Source organism: Callorhinchus milii, unplaced genomic scaffold (assembly GCF_018977255.1).
Source record: "Callorhinchus milii isolate IMCB2004 unplaced genomic scaffold, IMCB_Cmil_1.0 Scaffold2, whole genome shotgun sequence".
NCBI lineage: Eukaryota > Metazoa > Chordata > Chondrichthyes > Chimaeriformes > Callorhinchidae > Callorhinchus > Callorhinchus milii.
Genome location: NW_024704743.1, coordinates 8,666,086 through 8,686,381, shown reverse-complemented (window position 1 = coordinate 8,686,381; position 20,296 = coordinate 8,666,086). Strand labels below are relative to the sequence as shown.

Sequence of the window (20,296 nt, the reverse complement as noted above, 5' to 3'; positions counted from 1 at the left end):
ATTAGTTTCCTGGCCCATAATGTAGTCTGTACAAGCTGTGCAACCATTTGACAACTAAGTTTAATGTTTTTTTTATTGACTGGGGAGCAAAAATTCCATTACTGGGATAATATTTATAGAGTACTAGAATACTTTTAACTCATTGAAATCTTCTAATTGAAAATGCTTTATACATACTTGATTTTAAGCGATAGTAGTTTGCAATTGAGACATGGGATCCATATTGTTTCTCTTGATTTTTTTTAGCCCTGCAAGATAAGTTTCTTCATTGTCAACATCCTCCACATATCATGTGATTAGGTGCAGCTAATTGTAGATTCCTTGCATTTGATTTGCATCTGGAATTTCTAAAGGGATACCTTTCCCTTTAAGAAGTTTTTTTTGATGTCCCAACTATGTTGGGTTTTACAGGTGCATCCCCCCACCGCCCCCCCACCCCCCTGCACTTCATTATTTTCCTCAATGGAAGATCAACATGTGCTTGTTTCTAAAACTTCAATTTCCAAGAAGGAAAGAAGATTGGCTTCAAATACAGCAAATAAAGACAGCCAAACTTTCACAGCAGCCAACAAACACAATTTTGCACTTCATGGCTCAAAACTACAATAGCAGAAATTGCTTAAATTCTTCAGGTTGCTTTCCTCAAACTCAAATGAAGAAGGTATAGAGTGTAATAAAATGTCTCAAAGTACTCCGGATTCTATGAATCTATGGAAAATAGCATAGGCAGTTTGGTACAAACAAATGTGTATGGACCCATGCAGGCAGGTATGGTACAATGGGCGAAGTGAGGACTCATTATAACTAACGACTAGCCAAAACTGTGTCTCCTATGAAAACCAAGATGAAATTCAGTACTTAAACAAATGCTAAGTACACATTACCACTATGTAATTTCTTCACCAAGGTAAGATATGCTGTCTTGGTACTACCTGACCTGCACCTATCCCCCTTGAAATTAACGTTGATACTTGTCTAATTCCTCTGCCTTGAAATAACTGACTGCAATGACAGAACAATTGTCCCTATTACTGAAACTTTGGCAATGATCTGGGCTGATAGAAAAGTACAGAAATATCTGTCCAAAATGCAGTCATTTGGAAAATTACAGGGAATTTTTGACAGGATTTGCAGAAAATTGCAGGGGTTGGTGCTATTGAGGTGCATTTTACTATCAACCTACATTTTTTTCACTTTATTAAAACTAAATATGAGGAAATAACAAATTGTTGCAAAAAAATGTTAATTGCTTCTTTAACAAAAACTGGGTGGCCCATTTTTGAGGGGATGGGGGAAGCACCAGCGAGGCTACAGGCGCTCACCACCTTCTGCCTCTCAGGGCCTGACAACACGCAGAGACCCAGAGAGAAAAGGAGACACACGTATATAGACATATATATATAGACACAGATTGTGTGTATATATATATATATATAGACACAGATTGTGTGTGTGTGTATATATATATATATATATAAACACACACACATATGTATACACACAGACAAAGGAGAGCAACACACTCACATTCACACAGAGATACTCATGAACACACATGCATATAGAAGAAACACTCACACACACAAACTCACAAACAGAGACACACACACAGACACACACAAAGAGAGACACAGACAATCACAACAGTGGGGCCTTTGAATGAAGCCCATCTGCCGTTTGTGCTGCACTGTGCATAACGCATCCAGATCTACCCCACCTACATTAACGTCAGTTAAACAGCAAGAGGCCCGCAGGCCAGAAACTTAATTTGTCATGTAGGAGTGCCTTTGTAGCGGATTCTGTTGGCCCAGGTAACGATGAATATACTAACTGATCAATGTTGAAATGCAGCTACATATATTTACATTGAAACATGAGAGAGGGACACATAATCCAGGCTACTACCAAAGCTCGATTGATCTGCTGTAAAAGGGGGAAAGATCCCATGACACTGTTCTAAAGGAGAAAGGAGTTTCTCCTGGTGTCTTGGCCAATAATTCCCCAAATAAAATTGTCATTCCCCCATGGCTGCTTGTGGGACGTTGCTGTGCAAAGCTAGCTGCTCATCCACTTTACAGCATATCCTGTGAAGTCTTGATGTGAAGGTTCTATAGCAAATGCATGGATTATTAATGACAATCCTCGATCATGCCAGTAGCCACCTGGGAGTCAATAACTTGCATTTATATAGCGCACCTCACTGTGGTGGTATCCCAGAGAGTCAAATAATGAGTCCTGGAAAAGGACTTTGAAACTTTCACTGATCCATTCGCAAGTACAAGCTTAAATCAGTTGACCTATTAGATAGTATTTGAGTATTTGTACATCTGATTCTAACCACCAGCTGCAGATTTAATGCTTGTCGTTATGATTTATAAATGGAGTTTTAAAGAAATTGAGTGTTCGGTTTAAGTGCATAGAACCTTACATAGCATCCAAATATAGTATGTCTTTATACTTAGGACATCAGCAGAATGAAAATCTATTGCAAATTGCTTGGCACTGACTAAGCACTATGTATGGAGTTGAGGTACAGATCAGCAATGATCGTATAAAATGGTGGAGCAGGCTAGAGGGGCTGAATGGCCTACTCCTGTTTCTATGTATCGTCCTTTGTTTGCTCTTTTCAAAAAGAGTTATTTAGTATTATGTTGTCGTCACTAGTGCAATTTGTTGTAATGTTATCTCTGCCATAATAAAAACTCTCAAAGTTCCAGCATCTTGAATGTTCTGATCTGATTGACAGAATGGTTGCTATATGAATGATGTTCTTGCCTAATGATAATTTCTGGAATATTTAGATTAATTTGTCATTGCCATGGACATTTCCAAGACCTTTTTGCAGAGTCCACTACCAATGTTTTTAGTCGTCCATCAATGTTGCGTTTGTTGCTGACCATAATTGTTTTTGTCAAATACCTGAGTTGTAATTGATTTTTTTTACATCTCTTTCCTCTCCATCTGTCCCGTTTTCACCCGGAGGTTTAATTGAAGTCTCTTACTCTAGTGAGAAATGACTCTCTTTTGAGTTCTATTTGCAAACTGGTTTCAAACCCCACATTGAAACTTTTGAGCTACAGTCTAGGCTGGCACTCCAGTCAAGTGTTGGGGAAGCATTGTCAGAGGTGCCACTCTTCGGATGACATGTTAAACCAAGGTCCCATTTTGGGAAAGATGCTGTTGGATAATGTTGCTTATTTGCTCAAGGAAGCTGCCTGGGGCGTTGGGGAGGCTGTAACACTTTAAACAGCCTGTAAGTGAGTGACCTTATATGGCAACAGATTCATTATTAAATGCTGGAGTGTTGTGCAGACTCACTACCAGAACAGCTGTTTTGAAAGCATTCCCAGATAAATGCTATACTGTATCCAGATATTGTAAGATCTCATTCCACTTTAGGCATGGTGTTTAGAAAAGAGAAAATTGCCTTGGGTTATTAATTGGAATTGCTTAAAGTCTAAATTCACACTGCAATAAAACAACCATGTTCCATTAGGTTCTTTTCCTTTTTGTAAATTAATGGTTTTACATGCTATTATGAGTTCTGCAAAGTACATATTAATATTCAAAAGGACTTGCTGTAATTGGCAATAACTAGGGTATTTTGTAGACTTTAAAACTAGCATGATTTTGAAATTTAGATATTCTGCCTTGGCTTACGCTTCAGATTTTTACATGTATGGTATTTACTGAATAAAGTTCACAGTCACATTATTTAATGATTGCTGATTACAGCCAGTCCGTTTTTTTTATAAAGCTCTGTAAAGGGGCCAATTATTTCAAAAATAAACTTAATTTGGAGCTTTTAGTATTGTAACTACAGGTTCATATTCTCTCTGCTACAAAAGAACACCAAAGTGAATTGTTAAACTGCAAATTTCCATAAATGCAGGATTTGGTTAGTTAGAGACAAACACACTCAGAGACCCAGAGAGTCTCCTCCCGCAGTGACCTCGGGTAAAGAGCGCGAGCGGCCCACGGCCAGAAGCTGCATTTATGGGGGGTTTGTAGCAGGCGTGGGTCTTTGTTGCGGAAAAGATGGGACCTCATTTTTCTATTGGCCCAGCTCATTGGCAGGACTTAGAAGGGCAAACCAGTCACTGGAGGCAAGGAATCATCCCATTCAGCTCTCTTTAACCCTGGAAGCCAAAGCCCTAACGGATCGGGTGGCCCTAGCTGAACAAGCAGCGGGAAAGCTTGCGAGACAGTGATATCAATGGCAAGCCTTGCGGTTTTAGCTGGTTAGACTCCCAGAGGGCCCCAATGCACACTTGGATGGTTCCCACCAAAGAGAGAATAATAATAATAATCCTTGCATTTGATATAGCGCTTTTCACGTCTTCTAGACATCCCAAAGCGCTTCACAGAATATACTGTAAAGTGAATTGACTATATATTTGTGGGCGAACGCGGCAGCCAATTGAACTCAGGTCTCTCACTTGCAAAGCGAGTGCTCTAACCACTGAGCTACAGGACTCCACAAAATGCACATTCCATCAACCTATCTCTGGAATTTCGATGTGTAGATGGGATACATGGAATTCTCAGTTTTCCGAATGTGTCAGACACTCGGCTGACCAAGAAGTTATGTCACTAAACTGTTCTTGCTTGTGACTGAAATTGTTCATTTAAAAGATGAGGTGGACTGGTCATTTGTCAAGTAACATGATAGAAATTACTTAATTGGAATAGAATCTTGTTGTTTCTTCACATTTTCAGATTCCCTATCTTTACTTATTATAGGCAGCGTGGGATTACATCTGGGTAAATTTGTTGAATATAAATGCCATAATTTGCTAAGGAAATTTTTGGCTAGAGGTATGCAGGTTAGGAAATGTATTCACTGCTTTTAACAATAAATGATAATAATAATCCTTGCATTTGATATAGGACCTTATCACATCTTCGGGATGCCTCAAAGCGCTTCACAGGCGATACTATAAAGTGTAGAGACTGTTTTTGTGGAAGAAACGCGACAGACAATCGCTCATAGCAGTGACCCACAAACAGTCGTGAATTGAGTGACTATTATTCTTTTTTGGAGAGATTATTAGCCCTGGAAAAGCGATCTGCCAATTGACCAACAACCAGGTTCCTACTTACTGCTAACAGGACAATGTGTGTGGTGGGGTTGGGAGAGATCCATCTATACACAATACACAGAGGTTTCAGCTTGAGAGAAAGAGTCAGATGAGCCTTTGTTTCTGTAGTTTTGACATGACTGAAGTCTAGGGTGGGAACTTTCAGTAGATCATCAACACGCTGTAGAATAAAATTTTCATTTGAATACTTTCAGTGCTTCAGATGAAGCACCAATTGTTGTGGGAAGATCTTAAATCTTGATGCAAATTAACTGCAAACGTTATTCACCCTACAAACTTAGTCTACAGCAAATGATCTCTTGGCTTTTCCTGTTCTATAGGAAACTGCCCTTTGTGGTTTCCTCCCTCCCCATTTTTTCGAATTTGTCAAAATATGATAGGTGGATTGTCATTTTAATATAATAATTTTACTTAACGTGGCTTTACTCAACATGAATAACATTGATCTTAAGATTTCACCATCTCTTGGCAGTCGGGAGAAAATCAAGCTCAGTGGCTGTTTAATAGTACTACAAAATCATTTATTTGGAGTGAGTGGGAAATGTTTTGAGTTTTTGAAAGTGACAAACAATCCGCCGTTGTTTCTATGTACCATCATTTTGAGGTGACCATGGTTGCAGTTTATGTATTTTTTTTATTATAAGTGTTTTTTGTTTTTTTAAAAAAATCTGTTTTATGATCTCTACCCCCATAGATGATCTTTGTGAAAAAACTCAGGTAAGAGTGGTACTTTATTGAAACCTGGTACCTGTTTCTAGAGTTGGAATGTGATGTGCTTCAACAAGATCAATTTTGCATTTCATAACTTTTTATTGATTTTTTTAATCCTATTTTTCAGATGCATTTGAAGCACATCTTAAGTACGGTGCTGATCTGCTGCTGGACATGGCATGGACTTGCTCAATTAGGTAACTCCTTTCAACTAACAAAGCTTTTTCTGAAGTATTTAACAGATTTTAAATCTTCCTTAAAAACATTAATTTACCTATAACTGTACAGCACAGTACTTGTTTAACAAAACCTCCCTACATAAGAAATGCAAGACGAAAACAATAAAAACAACTTGGAGTTATATAGCGCCCTCCACCAAAAAAGTGCATCTAGTTCCCCTTCTACCTTCCTGGCAGTTGGCAAGCATGTCGCCTCTCAATTTTTTTTCCAGAGTGAACCTGCCCAACTTACTTAGTCACTCCTCATAGTCCAGTCCTTCCATTCCCTCCTACTCTTTGAGGCTTTCAGCTTGAAGGGTTGAGGACGTGCTTATACATGTCATTGATAAACAAAAGGTTAAGTAACAATCAACCCTGCCTTGGAGTATGTGACGCCTTCGAATACTACAACAACAAAATTACATTTATAAACGTCCTAAGGCGCTGGACAGTCAGGGGTCAGGACTCGAGCATGGGGGAAGGGTGAAGTAGGGCTGAGAGAAGGCAGAGAGGTGGGAGGGTGACTGAAGGCACAATCGAAGAGGAGGGTCTTGAGACCGGTCTTGAAGGAGGCAAGGGAGGAAGCGAGGCGAAGAGACTGTGGGATGGAGTTCCAGATTGTGGGGGCGGAGAGGCTGAAAGTCTAGCCATCGATGGTAGGTGGGGCGGGAATCATGGAGCAGATCGGAGCCTGCTGAGTGGAGGGAGCGGGTGGTTGGTAGGGAGTCAGCAGGCCAGAGAAGTAGGAGGGGGCAAGGGCATGGATGGCCTTGAAAGTGAGGACGCGGGTCTTGAATTCAATCCTCTGAGGGATGGGGAGCCAGTGGAGTCGGGCGAGGGTGGGAGTAATGGGGTCATAGAGCCTGGTGCACGAACTGCAGAGTCTGGGATGATCTGCAGCTTGTAAAGAGAAGAGTTGGGAAGGCCGATGGGGAGGGAGTTTCCATAATCGAACCTTGATGTTACAAATGTGTGGTTTCGGCAGCCTTTCAAGGTGAGGCAGTGGCGGAGTCTGGTAATGTTGCTCTGTGTGGCTTTTCTAGGCATGTCTCTTTGGAGCTTGTTCAACCCCAGAGAAATACTGGGGTCCTCATTCAATTCCTTCCGTTGGGATTGTTTTGTCAGTACTTTGGGTTGCTACTAGAACTTTTTTTTACACAGAGAGTTGTTACGGTCTGGAATGCACTGCCTGAAAGGGTAGTGGAAACAAATTCAATAACAACATTCAAAAAGGAATTAGATAGGTACTTGAAAAGGAAAAAATTGCAAGAGTATGGGGAAAAAGGGGGAAATGGGACTGATTGGGTAGCTCTTCCAAAGAACCGGCACAGGCACGATGGGCCGAATGGCCTCCTTCTGTCCTGTAAGGTTCTATGATTCTAGTCTAAGAGGTAACATTCCCAAGCACTTTATTGGGGATAGCCAGAATTAGCATACTGTAATGTAATTGTGGATATCCAGAATCAACATTTTTTCAAGCCTAGAATCTGCAATATCATTTTCAAGTAGTCATTTCTCTAGCACTATTAACTAATCTTTCCATTAAGGTAAGATTTTCCACATATGTAATTGTGGATATTATGCTGTAACATAATGTACCTTTTCCTTTGTTTGAATGAAAAAAAAACTCCTAAGAAACTTGATACTGAAATTAAAGAAAAAGTACAGGGATTCCTGTGGCATCATTGTTTCACAATCAAATTGTGCAATGTTTACCAAAGTAGTTTAGTATGGAAACAATATCATTCACTTCATGGCTTGTGGGACATTGCTGTGTGTAAATTGGCTGACATTGCACTTCACATTAAATTCTGTGAAGCACTTTAGATGTCTCAACAGTGTGATGAGGTACAAAATCAAATCATACTATTGCAGCTTTACTCTCCCCACAAAGAAGGGCAAGACAATACAATACTAAACTGAAATTGAGGGAAATATGACTTAACTAGTCAATTGTCGTATGCAAAGGTTGCACCTGGAGCTCTTCAGCTCTATATGTCAGGTATTGATACCATGTCTGATCAAAAAAAACTAAATGTAAAGTTCAGACTGACTTTCAGAATGTTAAGGTCACCTTACTAAGATATCTGTGCATGATGTAAAATTCTTCAAAGGGTGTTTTACCATTCCATTCTATAAATAAGGTTCATATTTATTGCATGAGTTTTCAAAGGGAGCATGAAAGGGCAGTTATTCTGCAGGCATACAAAAGTAAAACGTTTCATCAACACTTTGAAGAAAAATTAATTATAATTTGTATAAATTCAGAGTTGTATTCAGTTTTAGCTAGCCAAAGGACACATGGATTTAATCAGGTTTACACAAGCAATCTGAAATTTAATTTTTTTGGTAGATACTTCAATATTGTTACCACTTGAATTGGTGTGAATGGTGATACAATTTTTATGGTCTCAATTTGCCTTTTCATATTTCAGATATCAGTGAGTGTTTAAAAGCCAATGCAAAATCATGCGGGGAATGTATACAATCTGGTAGGAATTGTGGATGGTGCACAACATTGGTAAGTTCATGCATTCATTGTGATTTGTTTCTTTTGTCTAAACGTTATTGATAAAAAAACATTTCATATCTGTATGTAATGGTACATTATGGGTGAGTTTCTTCCGGGAAAAATAGCTGGAAGGCAGTTCTTTACTGGAACTGAAAATTGTATTATCCTGTACGTTTTCTTTAATTTCAGTATCAAGTTTCTTAGGAGTTTTTTTTCTTTCAAACAGCAACATGTTTTTGCTGGATAAAAAAAGTCAAGAGAGGTAAAAGAGAAGCTATTATTAAACATTTGGAGTTGTAATGTTTTCTAATTTCAATCCATTTGGAAAAACAATATGACCTCACTTACTTTATGATTAGCAGGTGTTCTTGTTTCCCCTCTTCTCTCGAAGCTTCTGACTAGTAACGGAACAATCCTACATGCACTACCTATCTTAGTAACTTGCACAAGTGACCATTCTTTTTCTGTATCTTAGTAACTATTCTTTCCTGCTATGATAAGCCTAATTACTAGATTTGGATAAGTCTTCTGCATTATAATTGTTAAATGAGAAAGCATATGGGGGAAAGGCATTGAATGGATTGCTCTCTTGACATAATCGATCAAATGGCCTTCTGTACTGTAAAGTACTATGATTCTATTTTACGAGCAGAATTTTTCAGTAAGTGAAGATTGGCAAATGAGTTAACTGTTTCAGTTTTACTGGCACATAATACATGCCTATGAGGTTTCAGCTTGCAAGACAGAAAAAGTAAATAGGTTTTAAAGCCAGAGTTTATTTACATGTAGGCCTTAATTTATTGCTTAAGTACTGTATATTGTGTTTTAATATTAAGGGTATTTAATTTAGTGGAAGTGCAAATGCGCAGGATATCTAATTCTTTGCTTATACGGTCAAACGCATGCACAACATGAGTGTGTGTCGCAGGGAGCTTTAGAAAATCGATGGTAGTGAAGGCTTGTAAAGGTCTACAGTTCTAAGAGATTCATCTACTTTTAATCTGTCAATTGTGAATTTATCTTCCTTTTTGTAGGACTTTTTGCAACAGGGAGAACCAAATTCAGCACGATGTGATGATATAGAATCGTTAGTAAAGCGAGGATGCAAAAAGGATGCCATCGAAAATCCTAAAGGCTCACAAAAAGTAGATGCTAATAAAAATCTGACTGGTCGTACAAGTGGAGGAAAGGTCAGGTTGGAAGATATTACTCAAATTCGACCCCAGAAGCTCACACTGGAATTGCGATCAGGTAATTCAACTGCAAATCTGGATGGTCTGTTTTTATAGATCTTTGCAGCAGAATCTTTTACTTCTGTGGAGTCCTGTAGCTCAGTGGTTAGAGCACTTGCCTTGCAAGCGAGACACCTGGGTTTAATTCCAGGCAGGGTGAAACCTTGGGCAAGTTTCCTTACTCCACACGCCTAATAATAATCCCTCCAAAACAAAACAATGATAAATTGGTCATTTTCAATCCACGACTGTTTGTGGGACACTGCTGTGCGCAATTGACTGCAGCGTTTCACCCACAAATACACGGTCAATTCACTTTACAGCATATTCTGTGAAGCGCTTTCAAACGTCTAGAAGACGTGAAAAGCGCTATATCATATCCAAGGATTATTATTATTCTGTATAAATTTGTGGTTCTGGATCAGAAACTAATGTAGAAAGTGATATACTTGGAATAGAGGCTTAGTTTCCAAGAGATTGGGTCACCAGTGCTTTAGTCCCATTTTAACACAGCATTTTTTTTTAACCCAAACCACTTATGGGGTCTCGCTGTATAGAAATAGTTTATTATACATGTATATGAAACAATGTTGTTGCTCAGTTGCCTTGCTTGGTGTATAATTTTATGGTCCCGACATTTCAGGAGCCATCATGTTTAGCTTGTGACTACTCATTTTGTCAGTTCTATTCCATACCACCAATTTATCCAAATATTTTTTATAAAGGTAAGCATGAGGACTGGAAAATTACATGGGACCCAAACTGCCTCTTTACATTGAACACAATTGCAACATGTGCTCTTTCACCATAATCTGCCAATCCCTCTTTCTCAAGACCACTTAGTTACCTCTTGAATATACTATAGTGGAATCATTGATGTCCACCTGAACAGAGATGTTTGTCTCATCTGAAGGATGGACCTCTGCCACACACACTCAAAAGTTGAGGCAGAATCCATAATGGTTTTAAAAAGTGGATTAGACAATTATTTGAAAAAGAGAAACGTTAAATGGTATGGGGGAAAGTAAAATAAATGGGGTAGCTTTTGCAGAGAGCTCGTGTGGACAAGACTGTCCAAATGGCTAACTTCTACCTAATACATTCCATGACAATAGAATGTCAAACTACATTTTGTAGATGCCTCTGCATTTTTTAATTGTTCTTTGGGGATATTTTATTTCCTCAGGAGAACCTCAGACCTTCCCACTGTATTTCAAAAGAGCTGAAGACTATCCCATTGATCTCTACTACCTTATGGACCTTTCCTTTTCTATGAAAGATGATTTGGAAAATGTAAAGAGATTGGGAACTGAATTGAAGAATGAAATGCAGAAGATTACTTCAGATTTTCGCATTGGTAAAGTTCTTTTTTTTTGCATTAAATTTAATATCCTGACATTTCCACCATGATATTTCATTCTTTGACAAACCTGCTCCTATTTAGGATTTGGTTCTTTTGTGGATAAGACTGTGATGCCATATATCAGCACAACTCCAGCCAAACGGAAAAATCCCTGCACAAATGGGGAAGAATGTACAAGCCCATTCAGCTACAAAAATGTGCTGCCGTTGACCAATGATAGTTCGATGTTTAATGATCTTGTCAGCAATCAGACCATTTCTGGAAATCTTGACTCTCCGGAAGGCGGTTTTGACGCCATAATGCAGGTTGCTGTCTGTGGGGTAAGTGAAATACATTAACAGAAATGCTTTTAAATAACAATCCTCGCATGTAATATAGTGCTTTTATCACATTGTTGAGATACCTCACAGTGCTTCACAGCATTTACTGTAGTATGTGATAACTCATATTTTTAAGATTCTAAAGGGGCTAGACAATATAGATCATGACAGGCTGTTTCAACTTGTCCAGAATAGTAAAACCAGAGGACATGGCTTGCGATTGAAGGGGGTAAATTCAGAACAAATGTATGCAAATACCATTTCAGTGAGCGACTAGTGAACCTGTGGAACAGGCTCCCTAGGGAGACGGTTGAAGCCAACAACAAAATTACATTTGTATAGCACCTTACACGTCAAGAGGATGTCCCAAGGCGCTGGACAGACAGAGTTTCAGACCCGAGCTGGCAATTGGGGTCGGGGAGGGTGGAGGTCGGGGGGAACCAGACACATTGAAAGCACGGTCGAAGAGGAGGGTCTTGAAAGGGGCGAGGCGGAGGGACTGTGGGATGGAGTATCACAAGATTGGGGGCAGAGTGGCAGAAGGCCCGCCCCCAATAGTGGGGCAAGCAAGGCAGGAGACGTGAAGCAGGCCGGAGCCCATTAAGCAGAGGAAGCGAGCAGGATGGTAGGAGGTTAGGAGGTCACAGAGGTTGGGGGGAGCAAGACCATGGAGGGCTTTGAAGGTGAGATTAGACAGTTTTTTTTAGGATATAATATTATGGGATATAGTACATAGGTAGATCGGGATATATGTGCATGTGACCGCCAGGAAGGTGACCTAGAACTACCTGAGTCTTTTTTCAACTAGCATTTCTTATGTTCTCTACATTTTGTAGGTGAATGATTCTTTACAAAGGATAGTTTATTTTAAATACTGAAGAAAAAGTTATTAACTGGTATAACATTTTATTTTGAAACCGGATTGTTTTGTTGGCGCTAACTTCCTATCTTGCTTGGCATGCCTTCAAAAATCTATAGCTAAGAAGTTTAAGAAGAAATGGTCTGCCTGAATTTTGCTAGCATCTTTATGTTTCTCTTTACCCTAGTAAAATTTGGTGTCTCCAAATTTGCAGATATAGTTGCATCATTTATTTTTTTAAACAGGAAAAAATAGGCTGGCGGAATGTCACCAGACTGCTTGTGTTCTCAACTGATGCTGGATTTCATTTTGCTGGAGATGGAAAACTGGGTGGTATTGTTCTGCCAAATGATGGAAGGTGTCACCTCAATACTCAGGGTCTTTACACAATGAGTGATTACTATGTAAGTTTGCTATTTAAATGAGTCACTGAATTCAGAAATCTTTTTGGGAGGGGAAAAAGTACAGCCTAACTTTAGACTATTTCAAGCTATTAAAAGGATTGAGTATATTGGAACACTTCTTTGACTTGTGCAACCTTTATTGAATTCATATAAAGGTATTATTTGAATTCAGATAAAGGTAGTACTTAATTGCACATTGCTTTGGAGCCCAGGCTCTGAATTGGGCACTAATCTAATTCAAAAGGATATTTATGCGAGAGGAATGAAGAAATTTAAGAAACTAATTTTGCCCTTCCTTCCTCTCCTGCTGTTTTGCCCGAGTTGCTTCTCCACGTGTGATCCTTGATAATATATTTAGGTAGGCTATTTCACCTACTGAAATAAACAAGCTACTCCTGTCCTTATTGTAAAATGGGTTGCTGGATAATGACCAAGGGTAGAAACTCTGCTGCAAGCTACAACAGTCTGTACTGAATTACCTGATCTCTGACCAGCCAAACTTTGGATCCTCCAATGTCTCAAAATGGTTGGTTAATACAAATCACCGAGGGTTCTTGTTTGTCATCCAGTTGCCACTGGAAAGTTCATGTGGGCTGAAAATAGGTTGGACTTGGTTATGTTGACCACCATTAATTGGGGTGTCTTGGTTCATGTATCAAAGGTCACTAACACCAATAAAGGCTCCTGCCTTTTGAACTATATATCACAATGGATCAGTGCCTTCAGCATGGGAGAATAAACAAAAATCAATGTTACCTTGTGTAAATGAGTTTTAAAGTTCTTTAACAGCTGCTTTTGAATGACTGGAAGTTGCATCTGTATCCCAATCATCATGATTATATCTAAAAATCTATCCCTACCATGCAGCCTTTTGCCCAAATGAGGATTCAGAATTTTCCCCCTCCCCTTTTACTACCAAACCCTTTTACTCAGTGGATTCTTGACAGTGATATTTCAGAAAATTGTGGACATTTTATTGGTAATGAACTATTTTCCTTTGTTAGGTTAGGAACCCATTTTTATTACATATTGGAACCCAATTTACTTATAAGAATGATTTTACTTTTTTATAGATTAAAACTTTGACTCCCCAAATACCTTGGATTTTGTTTTTTCAGTGGATGTTCTGAGAAATTTGAGTTAACTTCACAATTCAGTTTATAAACTATTTATAGCGTTAATATCGATTCTAAGTGCTCTTGGGAATTATTTTTTTCTCTAAAAAGATTGCTTTGTTCTGGTTATAACCAGTAATATGTTGTAAATGTGTTGCTGAATAAAATGCTTCAGTGGACTCTACAGTTCAAATGTACTTCTTCAGAGTGCAAATGGTAGCATTTTTCCTTGATGGAGGGAATCATTATAGATAACTGATATCGTCTACCTGTGGCTCTACTGCAGGAGACTGGTCCAGTGTGTCTTATTCCTTCCTGGGCTATGGTGGGTTACCCAGGTTCTGCTGTATGTTAGACTCGTCTCAAAGGGCCAAACTGTACTTCTGTGCGTAATAGTAATTGTTGATTGAGCTTTAATATTGTGGATCTTGCCTCTTTGGAAACAATCTTTAGAGATTGAGTTTTGTTTAATAATTCCAGGATTATCCATCCATTGCTCATTTGGTGCAAAAACTTGGGGACAATAACATTCAGCCTATTTTTGCTGTTACAGAAGAGTTCAAGGGAGTCTACAAGGTAAGAATTGTTGTATTTTGTTGTTGAATTAATTTCAGTTAATTTCAATCAGGTAAGGGGTTATCCACTATCACTTTAGTACAATGTATGGTTTTTTTTTAATGTTCAAGTGTTTCTGTATACTTGTATGATACACTAATGATTCCATCTGTAATCAGGCTCGCACACGATACAATTTTCACTGCTATTAAACCTCTTGATGCAAATATATCATATATTCCACACATACATTCATTGGTACAATTGTATTCCCCTTCTGCCTGTCACCTAAGTAATAGTTAAGGGGGTCAGGACCTATATCTGAAGAGCCCTCCACCCATTACTACAATATGTTGAGTGATGGCATTCTTGCCAGCTCTTCATTCACCTTCAGCAACTGGTGCAGCCTTACAAGGCATCCAACAGCAGCATTAAATAAATATTGTATGTGTATCTACAACATGCAGTGAATTCTAATGGTAGCTATCAACTGAAAACATTTGGGTCCACATTTTGCTTTTGTCACCATTTTCAAAGCAACCTTTTCTTTGGTCATATTCTAGAACTTAACCCATAAAATCAATGTGATATTGCTCCCTCCCATGATGTAATACTAATATCAAACAAAAGTTCATATTGCTGAACATGAGCCATTTGAATTCATCCATACCATGATGCAAAGTCTAGAATTGCTCTGTTTAGTGAATAGAATTTGTTTTAATTTTAAATACTTCTGATCTGAGTCTTAATTGTACCAATGTACCATCTGTTTCATAAATTAGTCATCCCAGCATCCTGTTATTCCTTTATAATATAAATCTTGCATTATATCTCCTAGTAATTTTTCAAGAATGAATTTAACATTCACTCTGAATTCTGTAATCCAGTTTGTACCATGCTTATTGCTTTTGGAAAGATGTATGTAACATATTAATGATGAGCAACTTCCTACTACAAGAATTCTATATAGAAAATGGAAATAAACCATTGTTGCTCTACTTCAACAGGCGCTCCATGATCTCATTCCAAAATCTGAAGTTGGAGTTTTGTCATCCAACTCCAGCAATGTCATTAAGCTAATCCTTGATGCTTATCATGTAAGTACTGTCTGTTAAAATAATGCTCAACTGCTTCAAAATCAGTTTGGCTTCCTTTGACATTCCAGTGCTTGCAAATGTAATGTTCTGTTTTTGTTATCCGATGCAGGCTTTATCTTCTGAGGTTATCCTAGAGAACAACAAATTACCGGAAGGGGTGACGATAGATTATATAGCCCACTGTAAGAATAATACTGTCTACAAAGGAGAAAATGGCAGAAAGTGTTCAGGCATTCAGATTGGTGATGCGGTAAGATACCTATGCCAAGTTTGGATTACAATTCAGTTAAATGAATTGCTCAACGCAGAAACTTATCAAAGCTGCTTTTTCAGTTTGCTTCCCACACAGTTAAATGGCCAACTTCTGGGTCATCGGATTGCCACCAATATCTTCCTGCAAGTATAAGGATGATGTGACAACCTGATGATCTGGAAGTCAGACTTTTTTTCAGTGTAGGAGGCCAGACAGTCTGGCAGCCATACTTGATTGCACTCGTTATAAGGAAGGATGGGATTTTATAAACTCCCACTGCCACATTCTAACTAGGTTCTATTGTATCAGATTTCTTTGCTGAACAATTTAAGATCTCATTCAATCACTTCCACATAACGCAGGTCTAGCCAAGAGTTCATGCTCTAAGATAAGCTATATCATGCTGTATAACTATGAGACTAGAGATGAAACCAAGATCGTTTTTTTTTTAAAAAAATTGGTTGATATCTCTCTCTTCCCCTAACCCATAAATAGTTGAGATTAGAACTGATTGTGTTGGATATTGATAGAGATGTGTCAACTACTTCTTGCACAATGTGTTGAGGGTATGTAGAGAACGGTGCAAAACTATTTAAGATGTGTAAACCAATAAACTTTTCTTCCACCTCCTTAGGTGAGCTTCAACATAAGCATTACAGCAAGAAAATGTCCAAGTAAAAGAGAAACAACCATTGAAATCAGACCCCTTGGTTTCACGGAGAAGGTTGAAATTACTCTGAAGTTTATTTGTGAATGTGAATGCCACAATTCTGGAGTTGTTGATGAAGAAAAGTGTCATAATGGAACATTTGAGTGTGGAGCATGCAGGTAGGTTATCTGCATGTCCAGTACTAGTTTAATAAGAGGTGTGTATGTTGATAATATTAATAATAATCCTTGCATTTGATATTGCGCCTTATTAAGTCATTGAGCCATCTCAGTGCTTCACAATGTATTGTAAAGTGGATTATTTTGTGGGTGGAATGTATGCTTATATGTATGTGTGTGTATATACACACATATATTGTTTTAAGTGTTTGTACTTTGTAGGTAGAATTATTTGTGAAAATGTTCATGATATCAGTGAAGAGGAATTGATTTGGGCTGTAATTTAGAAATCATTTAATGCTTTGCAATGTACATCTCAATATTTGAACTTGTGACGTTTTGGGGGAAACTGTTTTAAAATAGAGACGACTCGGTGGAGCACAGTTGTTCATTGGATAGTTGTGCCATTTTCCATCTTTGTTTAGGGTGGAGGTGGGCACAATTCCTGAAGGTGATGGTTTTGTCAAGTTGTGTGTGTTTACTGTCACTGGTTGTAAAAATGGACTGTTTCACTTTCAGGTGTAACGAGGGTCGCATTGGTCGAATGTGTGAATGCAGCACAGATGAAGTAAACAGCCAGGATATGGACGCTTCCTGCAGGAAGGACAATACATCTTTAATTTGCAGCGACATTGGAGATTGCGTCTGTGGAGAATGTGTCTGTACAAAAAGGGAAAATCCTAATGAAATCGTCTCAGGCAAATATTGTGAATGTGACAATTTCAACTGTGACCGATCCAACGGCTTAATTTGTGGCGGTAAGTACATGATGTAATGAATGACCTGTTTTAGGTTTTACGTTTACATTTGTGATTAATGGACATTTGTTTTCATAATGTGTTTATACACATTTATAATTCACCAGTTCTTGAAATCCATTTGTGAAATTTAAGCTTGTATTGTGTATTAAGCAGCCAGATTGATTCAGTCTTAATGTTTACGTCTTGAAGTGGATGTCATTCTGCCTTAAAATCACGTAACAGATGCATAAAGTTTCTTAATTTAGTCTGAAAGAAAGTGGGACGAAAACCTACACATTGTGGTGATAACCCAGGTATTGTTTGGCTGATTAGGTTTCTGATTTGTCTTTTGTGTGTGTCTCCATGTTACTTGGTAGCTATTAAGCCATATAGATAGATCATAATGCCTGGCTTAATCCACCATTTTATTAGATTTTGGCAGAGCTTGTAATCATGTTTCCCAGTTTTTTCTCCATGACCCTTGCACTCTGAGACACTACATCACATGAAGGGTACAAAATAAATTAAAGTTATCAATACCTTTACTTCCCAAGTTTCTATTTCTCTCCCTTTTTAAATAACTCAAATCATTTCTGCACTCAGTGCATCCCACATTTTCACAACCAATTGTTTCCTTTTAACCAGCTTTGTTCAAATTTTAAGATGTTGTTGAATTGCATTAAAGAAGAAGGTCAAGTTAGATCATCTGAGCTGAAGTAGAGAAACAGAATTTCTTAGCTCTGTTTTATCAATGATTTTTTTTTAAGTGCTACAGAATGATTGTGTGGCTAATAGATTATATGAAGAAAAATATGTTAAATAGTAATTGATACACAATGCAAGATATTGCTAAACTTTTTAAATGATTCATCCTTTTCTGAACATTAGACACTAGTAATAGTGTGGTTGCATAATGCTGTATTATAAGCTACATCCTCACATGATCTTGTCAGATGCAAAATATTTAATTCCTAATGTTGGCTACTTTTCCTCCCCAACAGTCTAGTAGATTAGAGGTAAAATGAAGAATTCCTGATAGAGTTCACTATAACCAGCAACACCGGATCCTACTCTGCTTTCTAACCTGGATAATATGAGGAGAAAAAAATGTTAAGGAAACTTAAGAAATAAAAGACAAGGTTATAAACGTAAATCTTGTCTTTTTGCAGGGAATGGCATTTGTAAGTGCAGAGTATGTGATTGCTTCCCCAACTTCACAGGCAATGCCTGTGATTGCTCATTGGACAATTCAACGTGCATTTCAAAGAATGGCCAGATGTGTAATGGCAGAGGAATGTGTGATTGTGGTCGCTGTAAATGTACAGATCCCAAATTTCAGGGATCTGCTTGTGAGATGTGTCCAACTTGCCCTGGAGTCTGTACGGAGCACAAGTAAGTAGCCAATTGACTGAGGAATATAAGTATGTAAATAGAATTTGAAAATTGTTTTAACCTTCTTTCTTGGAAAGCTAATAACACAGTCTTCAGGAAGTAACAAGCTAACAGCTAATACAAAATTGCATGAATACATTGTGTATTTTTCCAACCACCCTCAAGTAACTTTTTCAGTGATCCAAGAGGTCTGACGAAAAATGTAAAGTGGGCTGCAGTTCCTCCTTTGTCCAAAATGGTGCTTCAAGCAGTAATATTATTATTATTGTTGTGAAAATGCAGATAGTCAAAATGCAGCTTCACTTTTTTGTTGTGGGTGTTCACCTACAAAATACACTTGCAGGACGTTTTTGGTACCTTCACCCATCTAGTAAGGGATCAAACCTGCACTTGTCGGATATCAAATGACAAATTTGACTATCAGTGATTATCCTCCTTGTCGGGGAGTTAAGTGCGAGCTCCTTGGAGCTGAACTGGCAATGGAATGTCGGAATTGAGCCAGCCATCTGTAGTGGTCTCGGTAGTCCAGTTCCTAAGCCAGGTGGGCCTGCAGTATTCCAGGGTACTGCTAACAGCACAGCCTGGTTCCTAAGCAGTGCTCGGAAGGGCAGACAATTACCGGGGGCAGGGAATCATCCCCTCGGCTTCTGTTAACCCTCCAAGCCAACGCCCTAACGTGTAGGATGTCCCGAGCTGCATGCCAGACAGACGGTGCTTTCGATGGCAAGTTATACAATTTTTAGTTGGTTGGACGACAGCAGTAACCCCAACAAACACAGAGCATAGAAAATTGAAAGGAAAACCAGCAACTGCTAAACATCTTAAATTAAAAGGGAATAATGGGTTGTCGATTTACTAAGATTCTACATTAGACTTTTTGGAATTCTCTACATAAAATAGTATCGTAAAGATGGCAATAAATGTGTAAAAACAATGTTCCTTTTTAATTTGTTTATTTTATTGGCTGCTTTTTGTGGTTGCATTGGATTTGAAAGCGTGTACTCTCAGCATAATAGTTCAGTTTAACACTGACCAACACACTAATGGTTTTATTAAAATTGATACGTTTAAAAAAAACACTTGCCTGTTCATCTGCTGTTTTAATTTGATTCTCTGTATATTAAATCTTTCATATCTTGACCTTCCTGTTTGGTGCATGTTAACTCTTTCATTACCTGTGTGCACAGGGACTGTCTTCAGTGTAAAGCCTTTAACAAAGGACCCAAGAAAGATACATGTGATCAGTGTGAGTTTGAAGTTATACTGGTAGAACGCCAAGACCAGCTGCCACAGCCAGGCCAAGTTAAGTCCATTGCTCATTGTAAGGAGAAGGATGAGGACGACTGTTGGTTCTACTTTTCGTACTCTGTTAATGATCAGAATGTCCCAGAAGTACACGTTACTAAAACTCCAGGTAAGCACTTTGTCGTGTATTCTGCACACACAGTGTGACTTTCCTAACCAAAGGCAAAATGGGCAAAATTAAAATGCTACCTAGTTACTCAAACGCTAAGTCTAGTTCTTGAGCTTTTTTACAAAATTATGCTAATTTATTAGAACTTTGTACAATTCTTGCCATGAAGTGGCAGATGATT

At 38.3% G+C, this 20,296-nt stretch overlaps 1 protein-coding gene across 2 annotated transcripts in view; it reads left to right on the top strand.

Moving 5' to 3' along the window:
* The window catches only part of LOC103188814 (integrin beta-1), a 40,049-nt gene that overhangs the window by 11,996 nt on the left and 7,757 nt on the right, over positions 1 to 20,296 (top strand). For both annotated transcript variants that reach the window (XM_007908934.1, XM_007908933.1), the window contains exons 2-14: positions 5,941 to 6,010; positions 8,467 to 8,552; positions 9,578 to 9,794; positions 10,962 to 11,132; positions 11,220 to 11,458; positions 12,563 to 12,721; positions 14,317 to 14,412; positions 15,399 to 15,488; positions 15,598 to 15,738; positions 16,376 to 16,569; positions 17,089 to 17,327; positions 18,479 to 18,701; positions 19,889 to 20,115. In XM_007908934.1, the coding sequence (XP_007907125.1) occupies positions 5,941 to 6,010; positions 8,467 to 8,552; positions 9,578 to 9,794; positions 10,962 to 11,132; positions 11,220 to 11,458; positions 12,563 to 12,721; positions 14,317 to 14,412; positions 15,399 to 15,488; positions 15,598 to 15,738; positions 16,376 to 16,569; positions 17,089 to 17,327; positions 18,479 to 18,701; positions 19,889 to 20,115 (2,152 nt within the window). The remainder of the gene's footprint in view (positions 1 to 5,940; positions 6,011 to 8,466; positions 8,553 to 9,577; positions 9,795 to 10,961; positions 11,133 to 11,219; positions 11,459 to 12,562; positions 12,722 to 14,316; positions 14,413 to 15,398; positions 15,489 to 15,597; positions 15,739 to 16,375; positions 16,570 to 17,088; positions 17,328 to 18,478; positions 18,702 to 19,888; positions 20,116 to 20,296) is intronic.